This window comes from Dreissena polymorpha, chromosome 15, assembly GCF_020536995.1.
Source record: "Dreissena polymorpha isolate Duluth1 chromosome 15, UMN_Dpol_1.0, whole genome shotgun sequence".
In the NCBI taxonomy this organism is placed as follows: domain Eukaryota; kingdom Metazoa; phylum Mollusca; class Bivalvia; order Myida; family Dreissenidae; genus Dreissena; species Dreissena polymorpha.
In genome coordinates this window covers 24,558,830-24,583,058 of record NC_068369.1, presented here as the reverse complement: position 1 = coordinate 24,583,058, position 24,229 = coordinate 24,558,830, and the positions used below count along the sequence as shown (strand labels likewise).

The following is a 24,229-nucleotide window of genomic DNA, read 5'->3' as shown; positions in this document are numbered from 1 at the left end:
AAACTAAAGCTAATAATTATACTTTTATAACGTTTTTTGTATTAAAAACACAAAACCTTGAAAAACTAAATAATTCAGTCAAAAGCTTTCACCAAATTTGACAGAATAGTCATGAATCAAATGCACCATATGTACACTATGCATTTCAAAATTATAATTGCAAGTTTCAACAAGAAACCGTCGGAGACAGGCGATGCTCCCCAAAGGATTTTTTGGTCACAATATTGCACTATATATTCATATAAAAGGAAACATCTTGAGGGGCATAACTTTGGACTAAATAATACGAAGGATGGTTAAGCAACTTAAAATTTCAAAGGGCCATTACTCTCTAAATAAATCATCTAACCAAAACCCACAAATAACATGCGCATCTCCTAAAGGTAGTTAAGCTTCCCATAAAGCTTCATTGAATTCCAGTCAGTAGTTGGGGAAAATTAGCCAAGACAAGAATTGCACTATATGTACAGTTTATAGACACTTTCAAAGGGCCATAACTCTGTGAAAAATCATCCAACCATAACCGACTGATAATATGCACATCTCCTGTTGGCATGAAGCTTCCCATAAAGTTTCATTGAATTACCGTAATAAGTTGCTGAGAAATAGCTCGGACAAGAATTGCACTATATGTACAATGGAAATTTTCAAAGGGCCATAACTCTGTGAAAAATCATCCGACGAGAACCGGCTGATAATATGCACATCTCCTCTTGGTAGTGAAGCTTCCCATACAGTTTCATTGAATTCCGGTCATTAGTTGCTGAGAAATAGCCCGGACAAGAATTGCACTATATGTACAATGGAAAATTTCAAAGGGCCATAACTCTGTGACAAATCATCCGACCAGAACCTGCTGATAATATGCACATCTCCTCTTGGTAGTATGCTTCCCATAAAGTTTAATTGAATTCCGGTCATTAGTTGCTGAGAAATAGCCCGGACAAGAATTGCACTATATGAACAATGGAAAATTTCAAAGGGCCATAACTCTGTGAAAAATCATCCGACCAGAACCTGCTGATAACATGCACATCTCCTCTTGGTAGCAGGGTTCCCGCTGTCGATCGCCATTGGCGCCAATTGCGACAAAATAAAAAATCTGGCGACAAAATTTCGTAAATGGCGATTTTAAAAAAATCGGCATTTTTCTGCGTTCATATTTTCTTAAAATGACAAAAGACGCTGTGTTTACCAGCCGCTTTACGGCAGTCGTAATACTATAGATTTCCATGGTGTAATCGATACAGCTGTAATCAATGGAGCGTGGTGCTGACTGCCGACTACCGCAAAGTGGAATGTTATGGTGATAATTGCGATTATCTGGGGTGTTGTTGCAAGTTATCTTAATTGGTCGGCAGTTTTATTGCTTCAGAGATAAGGCAATATTGAAATATACCGATTTTGCGCTTAAATGTGAAGTGTTTGTCACAGTGTTCGACGCAGATTCAAGACCGTTAAATTGATAACAATGACAATCAAAAAGGTAAGTATCGATTGTTTTTAGAAAAATCGGTGTAATTATAGAAAATAGTAAAACATTTTACATCTATTGGTTCTATTTAAACGGTGACATATTGCTGTTTCACTCGTCAAAATGGCAAGTTCAGAGTGTAAATCGACTTTTAGAAAGTGAACATTAGATGCTGCTTATTTTGAGACTCATTCAAAATGCAAACGTTCCCACCGCTATTATTCACCAGCTAACAAACAAAAACCAAACAAAGACAGTTGTTTATCAGAATTTCATTTCCTTCAATATGATTTCCAACACACAATCTATGCTGTGTGAACTCTTTATATCCTCAACACTTATCAATTCATTCACTACCGGATGTACCTTAAAAAAAAAGGTTAACATAGTTCAGCACATGGAAATCAATTTGACATTTGATATACACAAATGCTTATTTTATTTGACTGTTGTGTTAAGGGCTCTATGTAGTAGATCATATGCTAGCACACATTTATATTATTAATATACTTCACATTCATTGATTATTATTAGTATTATATTAATATTGTATTTCCCTTTTTGTATTTTCAGAATACCATAAAGCTTCTGAAGCACCAAAACTGTGGCAACATATTCAGGCTGCTAAGAAGGTGTCAATCAACAAGAGTTACAACTGATTGAATGTGCCTTTATTTAATTAACAATGTTAAATGTGTTGTTATTATTAATACTTCTGTTATTAAATCAATTCCTTTAACATACTGTAAATGCTCAGTTTTTGTTTGTATTATAATAACATGATCTTCATTGCCCAAATGTAGCCCCAGTGTGGCGACAACTTTTTAAATTTGGCGAAAGTAAGTGGCGACAACTTTTGAAAGCCCAGAGGGAACCCTGTGGTAGTGAAGCTTCCCATAAAGTTTCATTGAATTTCGGTCATTAGTTGCTGAGAAATAGCCCGGACAAGAATTGCACTATATGTACAGTTAATGGAAAAGTTCAAAGGGCCATAACTCTGTGAAAAATCATCCGACCAGAACCTGCTGTATGCACATCTCCTCTTGGTAGTGAAGCTTCCCATAAAGTTTCATTGAATTTCGGTCATTAGTTGCTGAGAAATAGCCCAGACAAAAATTTTGCACGGATGGACGGACACACGGACAGACGATGCGGCAACTATATGCTCCCCCCCAAAATTTTTAGGGGGGGGGGCATTAAAAGTTTGCAGTGCTGTAATCATAACAAGAGATGTGTTTGTCAGAAACACAATGCCCCCTACTGCGCCGCTTTGATTTATTATGTAAAAAAAAAATATTAAAAGATATTACTTCCCTTGTGAAAATGATCTGTACCTGCCAAATGATAAATAGAAATTATCTCCCTTTAAAGTTTGTTACTTCCCTTGGATTTGATTTTTTGACCTTGAAGGATGACATTGACCTTAACCTTTCACCACTCAAAATGTGCAACTCCATCAGATACACATGCATGCCAAATATCAAGTTGCTATGTTCAATATTGCAAAAGTAATGGGCATATTTAAAGTTTTCGGACAGACAAACAGACGCCCTATATTTGACTTTTGACCTTGAATGATGACCATGACCTTTTACCACTCAAAATGTGCAGCTCCATGAGATACACACGCATGCTAAAAATCAAGTTGCTACTTTCAATATTGCAAAATTATGGCCAATGTTAATGTTTTTGGATGGACACACAGACTGACCGACTGACAGACAGTTTGACTGCTTTATGCCATCCTACCGGGGGCATAAAAATTGAAAATTGTAATATGTGGTTCACCAGTTGTTCTTTATTTTAACACACAATAAAAATTTTAGAGAACAATAAACTACCTTACATTTTTTGTTTACTCACCATCTTGAAAGACTCTTTCTACATTAAGGCCGTAAGTTGCACACGTTTCGTAGTATGAACAGCGCTTCAAATCATTGGCTAGCTTTCTGGCTCGGGCTTCGTCTATCACACGGGGGTTGCTCTCACTAATGGCATCTGAAATAAAGCAAGAAAGAATGTACATTTTAGTTGACAGACTTCGCTGCAATTGCTACCTTTAATAACAGTAACAACAAATGAAACAATATGCATTCTCAGGCAACATGGGCAGCAAATGTGTTTATTGCTTTATTTATTGAAGGTTTATCACATTGAAAAGTTTGGCAAACCCAGCTTCAAATCTGGCCTAACGAAGGAAAACCTATTTAAATATATCAATTTGTTATGAACTATGATTTTCTTTATTGACAGTTAGCCATACAAATTTCATTTAATTGCAAATCATGCATTACTGCAGATAAGCAATCGTCAAAAGCAACAATGAAACTCGCATAGATCAGAAGACTAACTCTTTACCTTCTCAACCTTCAAAAGTTAAGCTTAACCCATTTATGCCTAGTGGACTCTCCCATCCTTCTAAATTGGATCAATTTATTTCCAAAATTAGTGATGTCTGGTATCTTTATTTCTATATTTAGAATATTTCTTACAGAAATTCCTTTAAGCAAACAGCCCAGACCCTGATGAGACACTGCATCATGCGGAGTCTCATCTGGTTCTTCCCTGTTTGCCAAGGCCTTTTTTCTAGACACTAGGCATAAATGGCTTAAATATGCAATCCGCATGTTGCCACAAATAGAAAACAAAAAACAACAGAAGCAGTCCAAATTATTTAATTGTTTTGCCTTTATAACCCTTTATAATTTTCTTAAGTTTCTCATTAACAAACATTGTTTTGTTTTTTATTTATCTACCTCTTGGCTGTTATTTTGCTCTATTATTATATTAAATACTTTCAAAAATGAAGAAAACTGGCAATTTTCTGTGTGAACAAGTCCCTTTACATGTTCCAATCAAAGAAAAATATCCTTTGGTGTCCACGAATTAAGTAAATGTCCTTAATTTGCTTAACCAACAGATTCCCAAGCCAATACACTTTTACAAAGAATTCCACATCAGTTTAAGCAGCACAACAAGTTTACATGTTTTCACTAAATTACAGAGAAACAACAAGTGTAATTCTGGGTCGGGCATTAAGAACAGGAACAGTTTAACATTCACTCTTTGGGTAACTGTTTTTATCATCTAGGGGTCTGCGTGTATCTACCCATCTCTATGGGGCCCCTTGAATATTTACACAAATAGCTAACTACCAAAACCCTCATTGGGTATGCATTGCCTAAAACCTCTCGTGAAGTCAAGGGGTTTCAATGATATTTGGTGGAAATTGTTTTATCTCTTTATCCCTTTACCACTTAGATAGGTAATTTCCTACATTTGTAGTCCTTTAGAAAGTTATATTTAATTAAAAACCTTTCTTACTAGATTAAAGTTTTTAAGGCTTCATTTCCAAACCTTAAATACTGATGAGCAGCAAACAGCATAAAACCTGAACAGACTGCGAGTTACTCACAGGCTGTACTGGTTTTATGCTGTTTGCACATAGCCATTTTCACTTTGCCTCTGAGTGGGAAAGGGTTAAAGAAACAGGGGCATTGGGTTCCATTTTTTTATGCTCCAAAGAGACACACTGCTTGAAATAAAAAAAGCCAAGAATAAATATATGACGCTTTGAAAATACACAACAAATTGCATCGAAAACATTCCAATTCAAGACATATATATATATTCAACAAACTGTTGCATAAGTGAACATAAATTTAATTATGCTATATTTTATAAGCAAACTTGCCAAGATACCAGAGTTAAAACAGCAGCCCTAAGATCACCTCACATCCAGCTATTGTGATATTGTTATCATCCACACTTCCTGCCACTCCTATTAATGCCCACTTACCCATCAATCATCAATTTAATCCTTGGTGTCCATCAGTTCTCTATACATTAATACTTAAAGAGATTTGCAGTGCAATGATGCAATGAGTTCTGTTTCATTGGCTAGTTGAGCAGCCTATGCTTCCATGTATTGGCTTTCATTGATGTTTTGTTCAACAGTATAATCCCTTTTTAATTTGATCACAAAATGGTCTGCACATATAGTATGCTTTGTAGATATCATATGCAAAGCAATAACAAGATTGCCACATTTACTTCTTGAATAACAGCAAAACTTACACAATCCCTCAATATGAGCACAAGAAGATCACAACAAAATATTTTAATAGATTTAATCCATATAACCAATTAAGAAAACTACTTCATAGAAATGTCTCTACATTAGAACCTTCTGATCGTAACTTATTTTAACCCTTTCAGTGCGGGAACTGAATTTTAAAGACCTTTGCAAACAGTTTGGATCCAGATGAGACGCCACAGAACGTGGCGTCTCATCAGGATCCAAACTGTTTGCTATTCTGATAGTATTCTTTGAAAAAAATCGAAGAAAATGCTAATTTTAGAATTTCAGCAGACGACAATTTAGCAGACGACAAATTTCCCAGCATGCAAAGGGTTAAGAATAGGCCTCTTACCAAAAGCCACTTCTAAAGCCAGATCAACTATCACATGCCCAATGTATATCCCTTTAATCCTGTGTCTGCCTCAGGCTGTCCTGCAAACTCAAACCCACTGGAACACAGACACTGATATAAAGTGGAACTTGCAAGCCCAGTATCAGATTTCTTTTATAACTTTGACCCATACAGCAGGGTTTTTCCGTGTAGTTGATTAACGTCACTTTTGACCTTAGGTGACCTTAAGGTTACATTCATAAAAATGCCCGCGGCTACCCACGAATGAATACACTTCATTTAGCCCATTGGCTGATTTGAGAATACCACCAGAACATGGGGAACATGGCAGCGTCTTTCTAACACTGTTTTAATGCGTGTTCAGCATGAAACAATTTTATCTCTTATGAAAAGGCATGATAGATAGAACAGTTTTACACTCAACTCTTCACATCAATACAATTTGTGCGTAGATTCTACACCTTGGTAAGTTCGCGGTTAGTGTGTGTGAATGTCAGAGTTTATATAAAGGTCATCGCTGGGTCTTCACGAATGCCTTATGTTCTGACTGGAGTTCGCGGCCAGTAAAATAATCGTAATATAATAAAGACACTAGCGTGAAGTATGTGAACTGCAATTTTCTTTAGACCAGAAAGATGTTAAATGAAGATATCCAGCGATATAATTATGGTATGTCAACCTACGTCAGTTCGCGGTTAGTGTGTGTGAATGTCAGAGTTTATATACAGGTCATTGCTGGGTCTGCACGAGTGCCTTATGTTCTGACTGGAGTTAACGGCCAGTAAAATAATCATTAAATGATAAAGACGCTATAGCGTGAACTATGTGAACTGCAATTTTCTTTAGACCAGAAAGATGTTAAATGAAGATATCCAGTGATATAATTATGGTATGTCAATAATAGATTCTTAATGTGTTTTCAACAATACTATTATAAATATTATTTTTAATTTATTTAACAAGAATTATTCCACCATATTGACTATGTATTAAGCATGAGCGCAATGATTCTCGATACGGTCAATTATCGAATCAAATATCAATGCCCAACAAACCACTAAAACAGGTTTGTTCGAAGAACGCGCGTATAAATATTTAAAATATGTATGGATACTTCGCGTGTGGCCGGTTGGCTCATATGTTTTAATTTCACTTCCATTATTTTTTTGGTTTTCTGTTTTGTATCTATAGGTTTATGACCAGCAATATGTAATAATGTAAAATAAGCCGCAAAAACTCCGCATAACATCCCGTACTGTGTCTTATGCAGCTAAGAACTGCACAGAAAGACATTCGCTATCCTTGATCTCATTCATTGAACTCTTTACCTTTCATAAACTCCAACCACAATCAACGCTGTATATCTTTTTAAAAGATATTTCATGTTTATCTTATTTTTGGGGAAAAGCCTGGCCTTTTTTGAGGGGAAAAATAATCACGCGAAATGCTGGATTTTGGGGGAAAAAATCACGCGAAATGCTGGATTTTGGGGAAAATAAGGAAAGTCTTAAATAATCAATTTAACATATTTTGCTGTTTTTAAAACAAATTCAAGGCAACAGATAATTTAATTATGCAATATGTTATATTTTCTACACAGTAACACTGGATCAGGTTAACTTATGTATTTGAAGTTTAAAAAAAAAATTGGTGGGGGGGGGGGATGAAGTCTGGGGGAAAATTTACTTGCTGAGGGGAGAAAAATCTAAAGGGGAAAGGGCCGTTTTTCGGCGGGTCCCAAAGAAGGAAAATAAGCCCTGTACAGTGATGAGTGGTATTTTGTAAAACATGCATACAATCTCTGGTGCTGTTTAAAACATATATATTTGCAACAACACATACTGTCAATTCAATTACTGGTCATATAAACATAAAATTTATGCAAGCCTATTTATAATTATCTATCCCCCCCTATCTGCAAAAAGGTCACTGAACATAATAACCTTTTTCAGCACACAGTGGGCATTAATGATTGGCAGATAGAGATAGTGAGTTTTTAATGAGAATACTTAAGGGAGAGAATGCTTAACCCATTTATGCCCAGTGGACTCTCCCACCCTTCTAAATTGGATCAATTTATTTCCAATATTAGAGGTGTCAAGTATATTTATTTCTTTATTTAGAATATTTCATAAAGAAATTCATTTAAGCAAACAGCGCAGACCCAGATAAGACGCCGCATTATGCATTATGTCTACCATGTTTGCAATGTCCTTTTTTCAGGACGCTAGGCATAAATGGGTTAAGGGACACTGTACAAACACCAGGAAGCTGACAATATTTTCGAATATGGTTTTCCAAGGTCTGTCCACACTGATGTTTTAAGCATATACTGCAGATGTAAAGGACAGAAGTCTAGGTTGGCGCTAAGGAAAAAAAATTAGTAGCCAAATTTCAGCACTACGATGAATCCACATTACCGGTATAACCTTATTTGCTCAATGAAGGACATAATCATCATGAATCTATAGGTATCAATAATGACTGTATTAAATTATCAATGAAGTCACATTTAAATAAATAATTTGTTAATTTGTCAAATAGTTTCATGTTTTTTTATTTTTCATTTATATTTATTTTCATGCACTGGCATAAACGGTATACACTGTTAGAACTTTCAGATATGCCCCGGTCTTTGATTGGGTGGGTCTTGCGTAACTCCTATGCGTCCCCCCCCCCCCCCCCCCTTCTCCCAATAATTTTTGCCGTAGTCTGGTGCTTCTTGATTCTTGAAAAATACATTTACTGCAATGTGTTCTTGAATTAACATATTTTTCCATAGTTGCAATATAAAATTTATTCAAACGTACCGGTAAATTTGTAAGTCTTAAATACTGCATGTACTGAGCGGCTAGGCTATATTTAGTTACACATCGTCTGTTTTTAAAAAAGCATGCTTTGCATGCGTAGAACTTAGCATTGCCGACGACAGCAATAATTTCGCGCTCTTTCTTATAACACGGGTTCTTCGTGGCATACCGGTATTAATGCATAGTGAATAGTTATTATCACGTGGCTGTAGAAAAACGGTGTAAATCAGTTCTACAAATAGACATGATAAAATATACATGCACTGGATTTAATTTGTTACCGCATCAAATTATTAACGGGTTTTGTTTTTCACAACTTACTCGCCGTAAGTAAATTTACACTGCTCACCAATTGCAATTAACTTCTCATAATTAATTATTGTTTACAGTACGGCAAATAGGTGTGATGATGATGCCCGAAACCGCCTTTAATGTACTGCTTTATTTACCGGCTTTATATCACGTATTAATGCTACAACTGTGATTGTTAATAAACCTGCGATAAACGCTTACTCTGTGACCGACGTCAATCAAAAATAATAATAGCTATATAACTCCGCCTCCATAAACATTCTCGTAACCGATTGGACGTTAAATATCACAGTTTGGTGACTGGAAAGTTACCCGAAAATTTCCCGTGATGCATCTGTCAGCATACATGACTGTGTTATGTGGCTTGAATATACGATAAGGGCATCCGGTTATCTCTTATCAGTGGACTATCTATTACCACCTGGAACATTTATGGCGATTACATGTGGAAATCAGTACCGAGTTCTCTTTAAAATTAGGGAATATTATATACTTATACAGAAATATCAGGGGTTTTTGCAATCGCCATTTTCATTCACATTTTAAACTTTAATCGCCAGCTCAAAGATTCAATCGCCTTTGGCGATTTTGGCGATCGGAAACGCTAACATAGGAAGTGAAACAGATCCCTTAAACAAACATGTCAATGACTTGACCCTTGTTTCATTTATGTTCCAATCAAAATGTAGGTAAGTTATCCACATTATTTAATTAATTTTCAAAACATAACATAATAATACAATTATTTCCAAAACCGAATCTTTCCAATAAACGGCGGATGAAACACAATCAGCAGTAAAATTATTTCTCGAACTTCTACTAAGATAATATATTTGAACAAAGAAAAATACCATTAATGACCAGAATTCACTTGTAAACATTCCTCAAGTAACCAATTAACCAACACTAATTGATTAGGTACCTGCACTGCAATGGTATGCTAACATTTCTCAAAAACATGACACAGTAAATTGTGTAAATAACACTCCAGAATTCACGTCCATTAAATATAATGATAATGAAGCAAGCTTGCGGGGACTTCAACAGTGAAGGACAGCAGTCAAAAGAATGATGCATGCAAACAAAAAGATTATGAGTCATGGACAACATATACAATGCAACAGGTTTAAAACTCTCTTGTATCACAAACTACCTATTTGCCATGAGACTTGAACAAAAAAATGGAACAACTTTGGCAACGCCATAAACCTGTCACAATACCTTGATGCAAAAAGCTACAACAATCCCCTAGTGCATGCCACCATTTGTGACAACTGCTTATGACATAACACAGAAACCACAGACAAATTCTTTCTATCTCAGAATTCCATGTAAAAATGTTGAAAGTTTAGTACCATGAATGTTTCAGAAAATACAATGTCAGAGCTATTTTGACTCACAGTCAACTTCAACAAGTTTAAGCTTGAATGTTATTAGAAAGATTGCAATCATTTTGGCAGTTACTACTATATGTTAATGGTAAGTTAAGTCCTTCTTTTTAACGGAGGCAACTTTAAATACAGCTTTAATGAAGGATCAAATAATATTTCTTCAGTAATGTCAGTGAAATAAAACAGATCAAATACCTAGAATAAAGAGCAATTATCCTGAATGTCCATAAAATAACTTCCACAATTTGCACCATGGATTGCGCTAGGCCCAAAGCATGTTCCACTAAAATTTCATAACACACCATGAACATTTAATCAACATTTGGAATCATAAACCTAGTCTATGAAAAAGATAACAGAGTAAATGTTTTCAAGAAATTATTAGAAGATTACTATCATCTCAAAAAATGGAACTTGCAGAGATTCATTATAAGTAGATATATCTACAATATTTATCTTTCTAACTGCAGTAAATTGACTCATGTGACAATCGTTACATCTTCTTTTTCTTTCTTTTTTAACAGCGCCACACAACATTAGAACATAAAGATATTAAATATTTTAACACAAGTGCAATTGCAACAGTTGTAACAAAGAAACACCCTTCTGTAAAACAAATGTATGGTAAGGATTGAACAAAGTCTAAAACAATATTTCCCGTTTCACAATAATTCTTGAATTGCGACCTTAACGTATGACCCACAGACTAGGTTTTAGTATCCACACGTCAGTACGCCTGTAAATACTGCAGATTTATTTAAAAGCCTTGTTTGCACAAGACTATATGTGTCGTGTTCTGAGAAAAATGGGAATAATGCATGTGCTTTTATGGTATTTTTCATTGAAATTAAGTCTCTTCTTAGCAAAAATCCAATTTAGGCGGAAAGTGTTGTCCCTGATTAGCCTGTGCAGACCGCACAGGCTACTCTGGGACGACACTTAACACACATGCATTATGTCCAGTTTTCTAAGAACGCGACTCATATAATAATAATGTTATGAGCTTTGATCTTGAGTTTAGAACTTATGCCTGATTCTTCAAGTGATACTCATCTCAATATGTAGATCACTATTGCCAAGTTAGATGTAAAACATTACACTCTCAACAAATTGTTAAGTAATAATTTCTTAATTATGACCTTTGACTTTGCATTGTACCTTGACCTTTGACCTGATTCTTGCATGCATCACTTCATCTTATTATACTTCTCATTTCAGGCAAGTTAAATATAAATTCAATTTACACTCTGTTTTAAACAGATAAATTTGACCTTTGACCACAATTGTGATTTTGACCTTGAACCTAGGGAGCTGGTTCTTGCGCACGGTGCTCTGTCTCAGCAGACTTAAAATGTATTGCAAGTTATTAGAAAATCTATTCATGCTTGAAAAAGTTATGTTCTGGACAAAAACTTCCCTCCAGTCTGCATGCCCACACGGGTGTTCCCATAAAACAGCCGTTCTTTTTGAACCAATACATAAAGAAGAGATTTTCAGCATAAATATTCAGGCAAAATGACGATAACATAATAATGTGCCTAAAAATGTTCCATTCTACCAAAAGTAACTTTTAGTATTACTTGATTACAAACTTAGCTGTTAACAATGATTATATTTAACAAAAGTAATAGCAACATTCATGATATTTGTAACACAACTTTAAAAAGGTACATTTAACTTACATTTTATGACATTTCTGTTGACAAACAAAATCCTTAAAAAATATGTTTCATCAGAAACTATGCGGCAAATGTTTCAATCACATTTGTTATTATTTGAACGCCTGGTTAACAGATAAAGCTCCCTTTGTGTACAAGAATTTAGATTAAAAAAATGAAAACATATTTCTGTAGCATAAGGCTGTAATCTGGTTTAAACTATTTTAATGATGCTTTTCCACCCTTGTGATTCATAGATTGCAGATGTTTTCAGTAAGCATCTGTACATGCATATTGAAATATAAAATGTTCTCATTTGAAATTGCATTTAGAAACTCCTGAATGAAGATATTTGAATGAAAGGAACAGGGAGATTCCGCTACATAAAAAAATGTTCAGGATTGGATAATTTATCACATATTTATTAGTATTCAAGGGAGTAGTAATACAGAGAATATAAGTTTTTTTATTTGTCCAAGAAAAACAATTGCATTTAAATCAATATCAAACATATGTTCTTGTAAAATTAAAGATTTCAGTAATTATAATGGTAACTTAGTAACATTGTATATATGAAATAATTGGGGTAAGGTTAAAGTTGTCTTTTTGAGATGTTGTTTAAGGAAATATTTCTTCCTAAATATTGAGACTTAAATCATTCATGCCACAAAATTGGTAAAACAAGACTATTGCCAAGCAATATAGCCCCCTACCGGCTCCACCATTGTCAGAAATTCCACCATTGTCAGATTTTTATTTTTTATTTTTATTTGTTGCCATGAACAAAATGAAATGACATGCATAATGTCAATATTGCCATCTATCCATGTTTCAAGTTTCAGGAAAAAATATTAAGAACTTTTAAAGTTATCGCAGGATCCAGAAAACCACCATTTTCAGAAGTATTTCTAGTCTATTTGTTGCCATAGCAACCAGAATATTTGATGTAGGAACAAAATGAAATGACGTGCATAATGTCCATATTGCCATCTATCCATGTTTCAAGTTTCATAAAAAAATATTAAGAACTTTTAATTAAAGTTATCGCAGGATCCAGAAAAGTGTGACTGACTGACAAACCGACAGACAGAGTGCAAACCATAAGTCCCCTCCGGTGAAACTCGTAGGGGACAATAAAAAAATATCTTTTGCAGCAAAGAAGGGCCAATTTTATATATAACATTGCCTTAAAGTGACTCTTGGCAAACTCAAAACTTCCTAGCAAAAGTTAATAATGTACTACATTTTTTATCTTTCAAAATAATTCATTTTTGGAAAAGCCATGTAATTGAAGAGGATATTTGAGTCAAGATTGCTTTTGAAAAGAGTTTCAAACATTGGAGAGAATCCAACTACGGTAGCTATTAATATTCTTGAAAGCCTTAAATAAACTCATGTTTTTTTTATATTTGATGTGATGAACCACTTTAACAAATATTGATTGTATCTTATTACATACTTTCATCTTCTTCTAATAATTATTATGAATATTATTACGATGTTATTCTACATTGATATGTATATGTGTTTAATAACACTACAGCAACTGTCAAGTTTATTAATACATTCTTTGTGAAGAAGTAATTCTTTGTAAAAGTCTACTCAAACTGCCATAGTGCAACGCAAATAGACTTTCAACATTGAAACACAGGCACAAACCTACAATCTTACAAGTACAAATACTATTTGTAAAAGCCAAATATACACATGCATACCAAATATGAAGGTTATATCTCAAGTGACATAGAAGTTATGAGCATTTTTCGAAACCTAAACACAGATTTCGAAACCTAAACACTGACCCTAAGTTCAAGGTCAAGGTCACAGGGGTCAAATTTTTTGTGCGAATGGAAAGGCGTTGTCCATATACACATGCATCCAAAAATATGAAGGTTACATCTCAAGGGACATAGAAGTTATGAGCATTTTTCCAAACCTAAACGCAAAGTGTGACGGAAAGACGGACGGACAGTCCGATCACTATATGCCCTCCTTGGGGGGCATAAAAACTAGTCTGTGATTTAAAACGAGGCCAATTATATGTTAAAACAAGAGCTGTCACCATAGGATGACATATGCCTTTGAAAAACGCTTTTTCGAAACCTAAATGCAGATTTTGAATCTAGTAAGAAAGGTCTTAAATTATATCTAACTTTCTGAGGGACTCCAAGTGTGTCAAAATACTGATCTAAGTGGTAAAGGGATAAATAATATCAAACATTAAAACATATATGATACAGAATCTTAATTGTTGTATCATATCTCTAGTTAATGTATGTAGCAATGTGTATAATTTCTCAGCGTGAAATGATAGCCCAAAGTCTGCAGAGCCATTCATTTTATGGGAAGCAGATTGTCTCTGATTCTTGTGGAAATCCCTGATATAAATTATAATCAGATAACCAGTCAGGGCCTGGCATTCTAGTATGTACTCTGCAAGACTCACAGTGATAATACTCCAGCTGGTATCATCATAAACCAGTGCCATCCATATGCATGTTTGGTCATCAAGCATCACTAAATTTAATGGCGATGGAATTTGCAAATTAATGTCCTATTTAAATTGTAATTACCAACATGGAAGGCAATGGTTATTCATAGCAATCTAAATCTTTATGGAAACACAGATTTAATACACCCAGTTTTAAAAAAGCTTACCCATTTTATAAGCCTATGATTGTTTAATGAAATGATACAATTGAAACGGTTTGTGATTTTGAAATTTAAAATGGGTGAGCTTTGTTATTGCTGTTTGTTATTGCTTTGTTATATTAGTGAGCTTTCCAAAAACCAGTCTATTCCAGAATAAGTCTATTACAATAGGGATGCTTTCCAACGCCAATTATTACTTTACAATACTTGTTGATTAATTACGTTTTTTTTTGCTTTTGTTTCTTAGCATTATTTTAAACAGGATACAATTATTAACATAATATTGTAAAACAAAATAGAGTGAGGATATGTCCTCTGTCAGCAAATGATATTGATATATTCACATGTAATTTAAATCATTAATCACTATATATATATATATATATATATATATATATATATATATATATATGTTTTCCTTTGCAGTTTTACAAAAAAAAAATTTGGAATTTATCACCATTTTTAAGAGACTGGTATCCCATAGAGACATTCATAACTTCCTCTCAAAAAATAATCATCATACTCTCAATAAAAAATGATCCTAATCCATAACTAGATTATCAATGCTGAAGATCACTTTATAAACACATTCAGATTGAACACTGATAAGCAAGTAATTACATACTGGGCACTTTAGCAACACCTGATAAACTGTGGGAACATATTCAGAGGAAACTTACATTAATGCCAACAATATTGCCCCATTTCGATACAAGAGTAACTAACTAGAGATAAAACTTCATATTTATGATAAATAAACTTGCTGTTAGGCACCTCAAGAGCAAGAACTCTTACCCGCCAACTATGCAATAAACTAATAAGTTAGGCACATCAAGAGCAAGAACTCTTCCCAACCAACTATGCACACTGGGCTAATTATCTCCCTTGCTAATCTGACATCTCTTTGTCAGATAACCAGCATTCCAATAATCAAAAGGTTATCTCGGAGAGATTATAAAAGGCTAAGGCTACACTTCACTGCAGATAAACCAAGAAAACACTATTACTTGCTTGATTTAAATTTAACGACTCTATTTTATCAGCAAAAGAGCCCAATTTGTTCAGCTACTTTTATTCCAATACACTTTAACAGAAGAAATATTTACAGGAGGATGTCAAACAAACAGCCATCTATTAATTTTAGATGCACTTATAAGATTGAAAAGGCTGTACATTGTCAAGAAAGGATTTACTGATCCCCTTGTAATGTCGAGGCATGTATTTGCTATTCTGCTATAACTGCACGCAGCGAACAGACACATCTTGTAAAGAATACTCATGAATAGCAGAAATATTGATTACTTTTATGATCCATGCTTTATTACTCAACTGCTTATGCAATTTGAAATGCACTTCTAAAGCTCCTGCATTAGCCCAAACGTTTCTAGAAAGAACATTTAAGATATAAGGAATTTTATGATTATGAAACTATGATTCAAAATTTGTGTACCATCATTGAATTTTTATACCATATTAACATCAAAACAAAATTTAAGGACATGTCATTAAATATTCATGTTGATGCTTAATTAAAACAAGAAACCGTCGGAGACGGGTGATGCTTCCCAAAGTTTTTTTTTGTCACAATATTGCACTATATATTCAGATAAAAGGAAACGTCTTGAGGGCACAGTAGTTGGGGGGACAAGAATTTTTTTATAGAAAATTTCAAAGGGCCATAACTCTGTGAAAAATCATCCGACCAGAACCCGCTGATAATATGCATATCTCCTCTTGGTAGTGAAGCTTCCCATAAAGTTTCATTGAATTCCGGTCATCAGTTACTGAGAAATAGCCCAGACAAGAATTGCACTATATGTACAGTTAATGGAAAATTTCAAAAATTTCAAAGGGCCATAACACTGTAAAAAATCATCCGACCAGAACCCGCTGATAATATGCACATCTCCTCTTAATAGTGAAGCTTCCCATAAAGTTTCATTGAATTCCGCTCATTAGTTGCTGAGAAATAGCCCGGACAAAAATTGTGCACGGACACACGGACGGACAGATGAAGCGGCGACTATATGCTCCCCCCAAAATAAAATTTGGGGCAGCATAAAAACTAGCATTGCACAGGTTCACTTAAACTATATTACCCACTTATACAAACAACGACATTCCAGGCAGACATAAAAGCCCCTTGATTGAAAGAAATGCACTGAGTCTATAGATTAGGCTAATGCCACAGTGGTAATGGTATGTTTAATGTAAATATCACTTTGGTTTATCCTAAGCAGGTTAATGCCTATTTGGTTGATGCAAATGTATCTATGGCCTTGATAAATTATGTCCCTATGGCCTCGATAAATGATGTCTCTATGGCCTTGAAAAAATGATGTCTCTATGGCCTGGATAAATGATGTCTCTATGGCCTTGATAAATAATGTATCTATGGCCAAGATAAATGATGTCTCTATGGCCAATATAAATGATGTCTCTATGGCCTTGATAAATAATGTATCTATGGCCAAGATAAATGATGTCTCTATGGCCAATATAAATGATGTCTCTATGGCAAAGATAAATGATGTCACTATGGCCTTGATAAATGATGTCTCTATGGCCAAGATAAATGATGTTTCTATGGCCAAGATAAATGATGTCTCTATGGCCAAGATAAATGATGTCTCTATGGCCAAGATAAATGATGTCACTATGGTCAAGATAAATAATGTTTCTATGGCCAAGATAAATGATGTCTCTATGGCAAAGATAAATGATGTCACTAAGGCCAAGATAAATTATGTCACTATGGCCTTGATAAATGATGTCCCTATGGCCAAGATAAATGATGTCCCTATGGCCTTGATAAATGATGTCCCTATGGCCAAGATAAATGATGTCCCTATGGCCAAGATAAATGATGTCTATATGGCCTTGACAAATGATGCCTCTATTAGTGCTGCAACAATATACCGGTATATCGGTATATATCACAATACGCAATACGCATATTGTATTGCGATACGCTTTTCATCGTACCGGTAGGAACATTTTACAAAAATGTATTCACATTTTATCCAGAAAAGCTATCCGAAATAATGAATTCAAGGTAGACAAAACAAAGCGGTGTAAACTAATTTTTACGTAAAAATAGCATTCTAAAAAGTGTATTATACGGAGTAGCGTTGTTACATGGGAGCATTTGTTTGATGCTTTTGAACAGATTATCGTTGAATTAATAGCGCGCAACTGTAAATGTTTTGAATTGTAAACTGTAAATTCTGAATTGAGCATTATTAAATTTGTAATAGGAATTTCGAAAACACGCTTCCAAATTTAAATGCTAACGCGACAATACAAAATTCTAGCGTCAAATAAAAAGTGCTTTATATTTTGTCTCAATAAAAAGCGCGAAAATTATGCAGACATGTAGACCGTCGCATGAAAAGTATGGGTGTATTTTGTGTTGTATAAAAGCGGGAACATCACATTAGGCGATTTACGTGTGTTCAGTGGGGAAAAAAAGCCCAGGTTGGACGTGATTTCATCACATCTTTAAATAGTAACAAATGCCAAAATGTATTTGATACTTAAGATAATTAGCAAATGTTTGTGTTTCTTGTAATTCTTGAGCACATTTATAGTAAATATTTACCAGAATTTGCTATAAAACTGAAATGTACAGGATTACCGGGTAATTGGCAAGTTATAATTCTGGTACAAGTTAGCAATATATTGCGATATATTGCAATACGGGTTTTTGAACTGACAATATATTGCAATACAGTTTATGGCGTATTGTTGCAGCACTAGCCTCTATGGCCTTGATAAATGATGTCCCTATGGCCAAGATAAATGTCTCAGGGATGAGAGGAATTGAGATAAATGTTCCATGGTAAAAGTAAAATAAATAGTCATAAGGTTGAATGTCTCTATGGAATAAGTGAATGTCTCTTGGGTAAAAGTTAACACCTCTATGGGAAAAGTAATTGCACCAATGGCTTTGGTTCATGTCACCATGGTGAATGTGTATGTCTCCATTGTGAAGATGAAAAGGTAAATGTCTACATGATTAAGGCGAATGTCTCTATGGTAAAAGTGAATGTCTACATGATTAATAGTGCTGCAACAATATACCGGTATATCGGTATATATCGCAATACGTAATCCGCATATTGTATTGCGATACGATTTTCATCATACCGGTACGAAAATTTTACTAAAATGCATTCACATTTCGTCCAGAAAAGCCATCCGAAATAACAATATCAAGGTAAACAAAGCAAAGCGGTGTAAATAGATTTTTACGTAAAAATAGCATTCTAAAAAGTGTATTAAACGGAGTAGCGTTGTTACATGGGAGCAGGGATCATATTTTCCCGCAACATCCCTCGGTCTGGATTTAAATGGGGAAAAAGTGTCCGAAAATTTATATTCGAAATCATGACAAATTACGTTAACATATATACAATTCATTTTGCCATTCATGAAGGTGGTATAATGAATGTACAAGTTTAATTGCCTTTTGCATCTTTTTTAAACGGAACATACGAGTTTTCTCAATTGGTTTTATGATATATTTTTTTCTCTTTTATTGTTGTTTCGTGTGCTGTTGTATCTGACTTTTTTCATCGTTGTCAATATCTATTATTTATCTGTGTAAGTCTATACCGATGTTTTAAATCGGTGTCGACTCGATAATAGCTCACATACATGCACTGAACCTAACAAATGTCTGTGCCTAGGTTGGATACTGGCAACAAAAAAAACAAATAGTTGAGAAATAATTCGTGTACGTTATAGTTTATTGTCAAAAAACCCACGTCCGATAGTTGAGATGCGTAGGGATTAAATCACGAGTGCGAAGCACGAGTGATTTGAAACAACGCATCTAAACTTCCGGTCGTGAGTTATTCAACAACAAACAATTAAGTACACGAATTATTTTGATTCTAACACGATTTTTACTAAAGATTTATACAATGTATATTATTTTTCTTGTGTACTATTTTATGGGAAGTTCCGCCAATAAAAATAACTTTCGGCTGTTCTGTCAATCAGATCCGCAACTTTCATTTATTTACTGCCGGATTATTACGCTGGTGGAAAATGTATCGGCATGTGTTGTTTAGTTACAGCGCGTGTTGTCAGTGTATAAGGTCCGCCCACAATAATTATGAATTATTGCAGAATATCCGATTTTCTTCTTTGTTTATATGAAAGTTTACTGTATCATGCATGAAATGCACACTTTCCACGAGGATTATGAACATTGAAGTTTTCATCTCCGAAGTAACTGTCAACGATTTTACACATTACGGACCGATTAGTGTGCTAGCCAGTGAAATTATCGATGGATATAGACACGGGGTTATTCACACATGACTAATACATAACCGCGCGAATTTTCGCTGCTTGGGGTCATACTCTGATACTAGTCGGATCACACGCAATAAACTGGTCCTGACCGGTTTATAGACTGCAGTGAATGGTTTTCACACCTACTCGAGCTAAGAATGTAATTAGGGTAGATCTATGTTAGCATGTGCACTGTGTAATCAATTTCATGACATGGGAATTTTCAATCGGGACTCCTCGGACAATTCCGCCATAACGGCGATCGTGGTGTGGTGTAGCCCACTGTCCGATGTGTTCAGATTGGGGAATTTTAGCACAGGGCCGCCTTTTAGCACACAGAATCGGACCGACTGTTTGGGATTTTCAATCGGTCTAGGACCGACAAAACCGAAAAAAATATGATCCCTGCATGGGAGCATTCGTTCGATGCTTTTGAACAGATTATCTTTAAATTAATTGCGTACAACTGTAAATGTTACGTTCGATTCTGAATTGAGCATTTTTAATTTGTAATCCGAATTTCGGAAACACGCTTCCAAATTTTAATGCTTACGCGACAATAAAAAATAGCGTCAAATAAAAAGTGCTTTATTCTTTGTCTCAATAAAAGCATGTGAAAATTATGCAGACATGTAGAACGTCGCATGGAAAGTATGTGTTGTATAAAAACGGGAACATCACGTCAGGCGAATTAAGCGTGTTCAGTGAAAACAAAAACGTCCCGGTTGGACGTTATTTCATCACATCTTTAAATAGTAACAAATGCCATAATGTTTTTGATACTTAGGAAAATTTGCGAATGTTTGTGTTTCTTGTTATTCTTGAGCACATTTATACTAAATATTTACCAAAATTTGCTTTAAAACTGGAATATACGGGATAATCGGGTAATTGGCGAGTTATAATGCTGGTACAAGTTAGCAATATACTGCGATATATTGCAATACGGGTTTTTGAACTGACAATATATTGCAATACGGTTTTTGGCGTATTGTTGCAGCACTAATGATTAAGGTGAATGTCTGTATGGTAAAGGTGAATGTCTACATGATTAAGGTGAATCTCTCTATGGTAAAGGTGAATGTCTACATGATTAAGGTGAAGTCTCCATGGGGTAGGTGTATGTCTCCATTGTGAAGATAAATGTCTCCATTGTAAAGATGAATGTCACTATGGTAAATGTGAATGTCTACATTATTAAGGTGAATGTCTCTATGGTGTAGGTGTATGTCTCCATTGTGAAGATAAATGTCTCCATTGTGGAGATGAATGTCTATATGATAAAGGTGAATATCTCCATGGTAAAGATGAATGTCTTAATGATTAAGGTTTGAATGTCTCCATTGTGGAGGTGAATATCTCTATGGTAATTGTTCATGTCTCCAAGGTGAAGGTGAATGTCTAAATGGTAAAAAAATGTCCAAATGACTTAGATTAATGACTTAGATCAATGTCCCATTGATTTACCTTGAGTGCCAACAAGGATGAGAGGGATTTCAGCAGTGTTCCTGAAGTGGGTCATCTTCAGGTAGTACTGATACACTGACTGGAAACTCATCTCGTTTTCCAGACTGAACACAAATATCACAGCGTCAACCCACTGGGTGAACTGAAATAGCAGGGTATCATAGTAAATATAGAAACAACTGACTGGCTGAACTGAAATAGCAATATATCAGTTAATATAGAAACAACATACGGGGTGAACTGAAATAGCAATATATCACAGTATATATAAACAAGAGCTGTCACCATAGGATGACTTATGCCCCCTATAAAAGCTTGATAGAAGTTATGAGCTTTTTTCCAAACCTAAACACAGATTTCGAAACCTAAACGCGGACCCTAAGTTCAAGGTCAAGGTCACAGGGGTCAAAATTTGTGTGCGTATGGAAAGGCCTTGTCCGTATACACATGCATACCAAATATGAAGGTTATATCTCAAGGGACATAGAAGTTATGAGCATTTTTTAAAACCTAAAAGCAGATTTCGAAACCTATACGCGGACCCTAACTTCAAGGTCTAGGTCACAGGGGTAAAAAATTTTGTGCGTATGGAAAGGCCTTGTCAATATACACATGCATACCAAATATGAAGGTTATATCTCAAGGGACATAGAAGTTATTAGCATTTTTCGAAACCTAAACCCAGATTTCGAAACCTAAACAGGGACCCTAACTTCAAGGTAAAGGTCACAGGGGTAAAAATTTGTGTGCGTATGGAAAGGCCTTGTCCATATACACATGCATACCAAATATGAAGGTTATATCTCAAGGGACATAGAAGTTATGAGCATTTTTCGAAACCTAAACGCAGATTTCGAAACCTAAACACGGACCCTTAGTTCAAGGTCAAGGTCACAGGGGTAAAAAATTTTGTGCGTATGGAAAGGCCTTGTCGATATACAAATGCATACCAAATATGAAGGTTATATTTCAAGGGATATAGAAGTTATGAGCATTTTTCGAAACCTAAACGCAGATTTCGAAACCTAAACGCGGACCCTAAGTTCAAGGTCAAGGTAACAGGGGTAAAAAAAATTGTGCGTATGGAAAGGCCTTGTCCATATACACATGCATACTAAATATGAAGATTATATCTCAAGGGACATAAAAGTTATGAGCATTTTTCGAAACCTAAACGCAAAGTGAGACGGAAAGACAGACAGACAGACAGACGGACGCACAGACGGACGGACGGACAGTCCGATCACTATATGCCACCTTTTCTTCGAAAAAGGGGCATAAAAACTTACTCAGTGACCTTATATAGCGTATATCACAGTAAATATTACATATGCTTACTGGAAGAGATTATCACAATTTCAACCTCTTGGTAAAACAGCAGTTAATTGAAGTTACAGAATCAATCTATTGGGTGAATTAACATAGCAGGACGCAACTGCATCAAAGAATTTGGTGCACATTTTTAGAATGATAATGATCTAATGTCAGTATCAACATACTATGGTAGCCACTGGCCAGATGGTATGTTATGGGTATGCCTGCATCTCTGTATTGGTAAGGGTTTAAGTTTTTCAGGAAGGTAATGGCCATGTGTTATATTGTTGTATTGGCCAGTTATCAGGAAGGCAGGGGCCAGGTGTTGACCTACCTGTATTTCAGGTGCCCCACCCTCATCCCTGATCAGGAGCAGGTAACTCTGTCCATCAATGATCACCTCCTTCTTGAACCGCCCACCTGCAAACAGTGGCAACTTTTTATGCAGTCTGCAAAGGCTTATCAGTGACACAATTTTCTGCTTAGCGAGATTTTCACTCAGAACAAACTTCTTTTAAACCGTTTCCAACTCAGAGGCAAAGTGAAAATGGCTATGTACAAACAGCATTAAACCAGAACAGCCTGCGAGTAACTTGCTGCTCATAAGTATCTAAGGGTTGGAAATGAAGCCTTGATAACTTGAATCTAGTAAGAAAGGTCTTCAATTAAATTTAACTTTCTAAGGGACTACAAACGCATGAAAATACATAGGGAAACCCATCTCAGTTTTTTGTTCTTGCCAAAATAAGTATGGTGTTTTTACCTTCTGGGGACTCCTCTTGCATGTAGGACCCTGTCAGGTAGCGATGGACCAGGGCCGACTTTCCACTGTGTACATGGCCCAAGATGCCCTGGAGTGAAAATATGTAAAACGTGACAATAATAAATTACTCTTCTGGCCAAAACATTAAATATGTTAATGATTTTAATGTTAACATGAAACAAGTAAATATAAATTAATTTCTTCAAAGTCATGAAATATTTCTAAGCAATTATTTTTGTTTATACTGTACCAATACAGTTATTATTATTTGATACTTTAAAAGGTTTTCATGACATGTGATTATTATTTAATTTTTACAATTCCAAAATATAATTTGCACACTCAAATATTTACCAATTGAATATACACTTCTATAAAAAAGACACTGAAGATTCTAATAGACCAATTACACAAACTTAACAAAGTCAAGTTACTGCTGATCCCCCCAAGAAATAAAAACTCACCAATTTTAAGTCTGGAACTGACCGGCTTAGAGTCCATTCTTGGCTGTTCACAAAGGAATCTGAAAGCAATTAACAAAATACATTATTTCAAATATGTCAACATGTAAAAAATACCACGCTCCCTGGCAGCCATGTTTTTAAAGCAACTGGAACCTTTGGCAAATTATCCAAGATAACATTGGGACAA

General features: G+C 35.1%; 1 protein-coding gene across 13 annotated transcripts in view; it reads right to left on the bottom strand.

The window, feature by feature from the left end:
• LOC127859483 (arf-GAP with GTPase, ANK repeat and PH domain-containing protein 1-like) overlaps positions 1-24,229 on the bottom strand; it is a 119,291-nt gene that overhangs the window by 65,115 nt on the left and 29,947 nt on the right. For all 13 annotated transcript variants that reach the window (XM_052396935.1, XM_052396940.1, XM_052396936.1 and 10 more), the window contains exons 2-6: positions 24,043-24,101; positions 23,579-23,666; positions 23,150-23,235; positions 21,502-21,643; positions 3,338-3,472 (exon numbers count right to left, since the gene is read on the bottom strand). In XM_052396935.1, the coding sequence (XP_052252895.1) occupies positions 3,338-3,472; positions 21,502-21,643; positions 23,150-23,235; positions 23,579-23,666; positions 24,043-24,101 (510 nt within the window). The remainder of the gene's footprint in view (positions 1-3,337; positions 3,473-21,501; positions 21,644-23,149; positions 23,236-23,578; positions 23,667-24,042; positions 24,102-24,229) is intronic.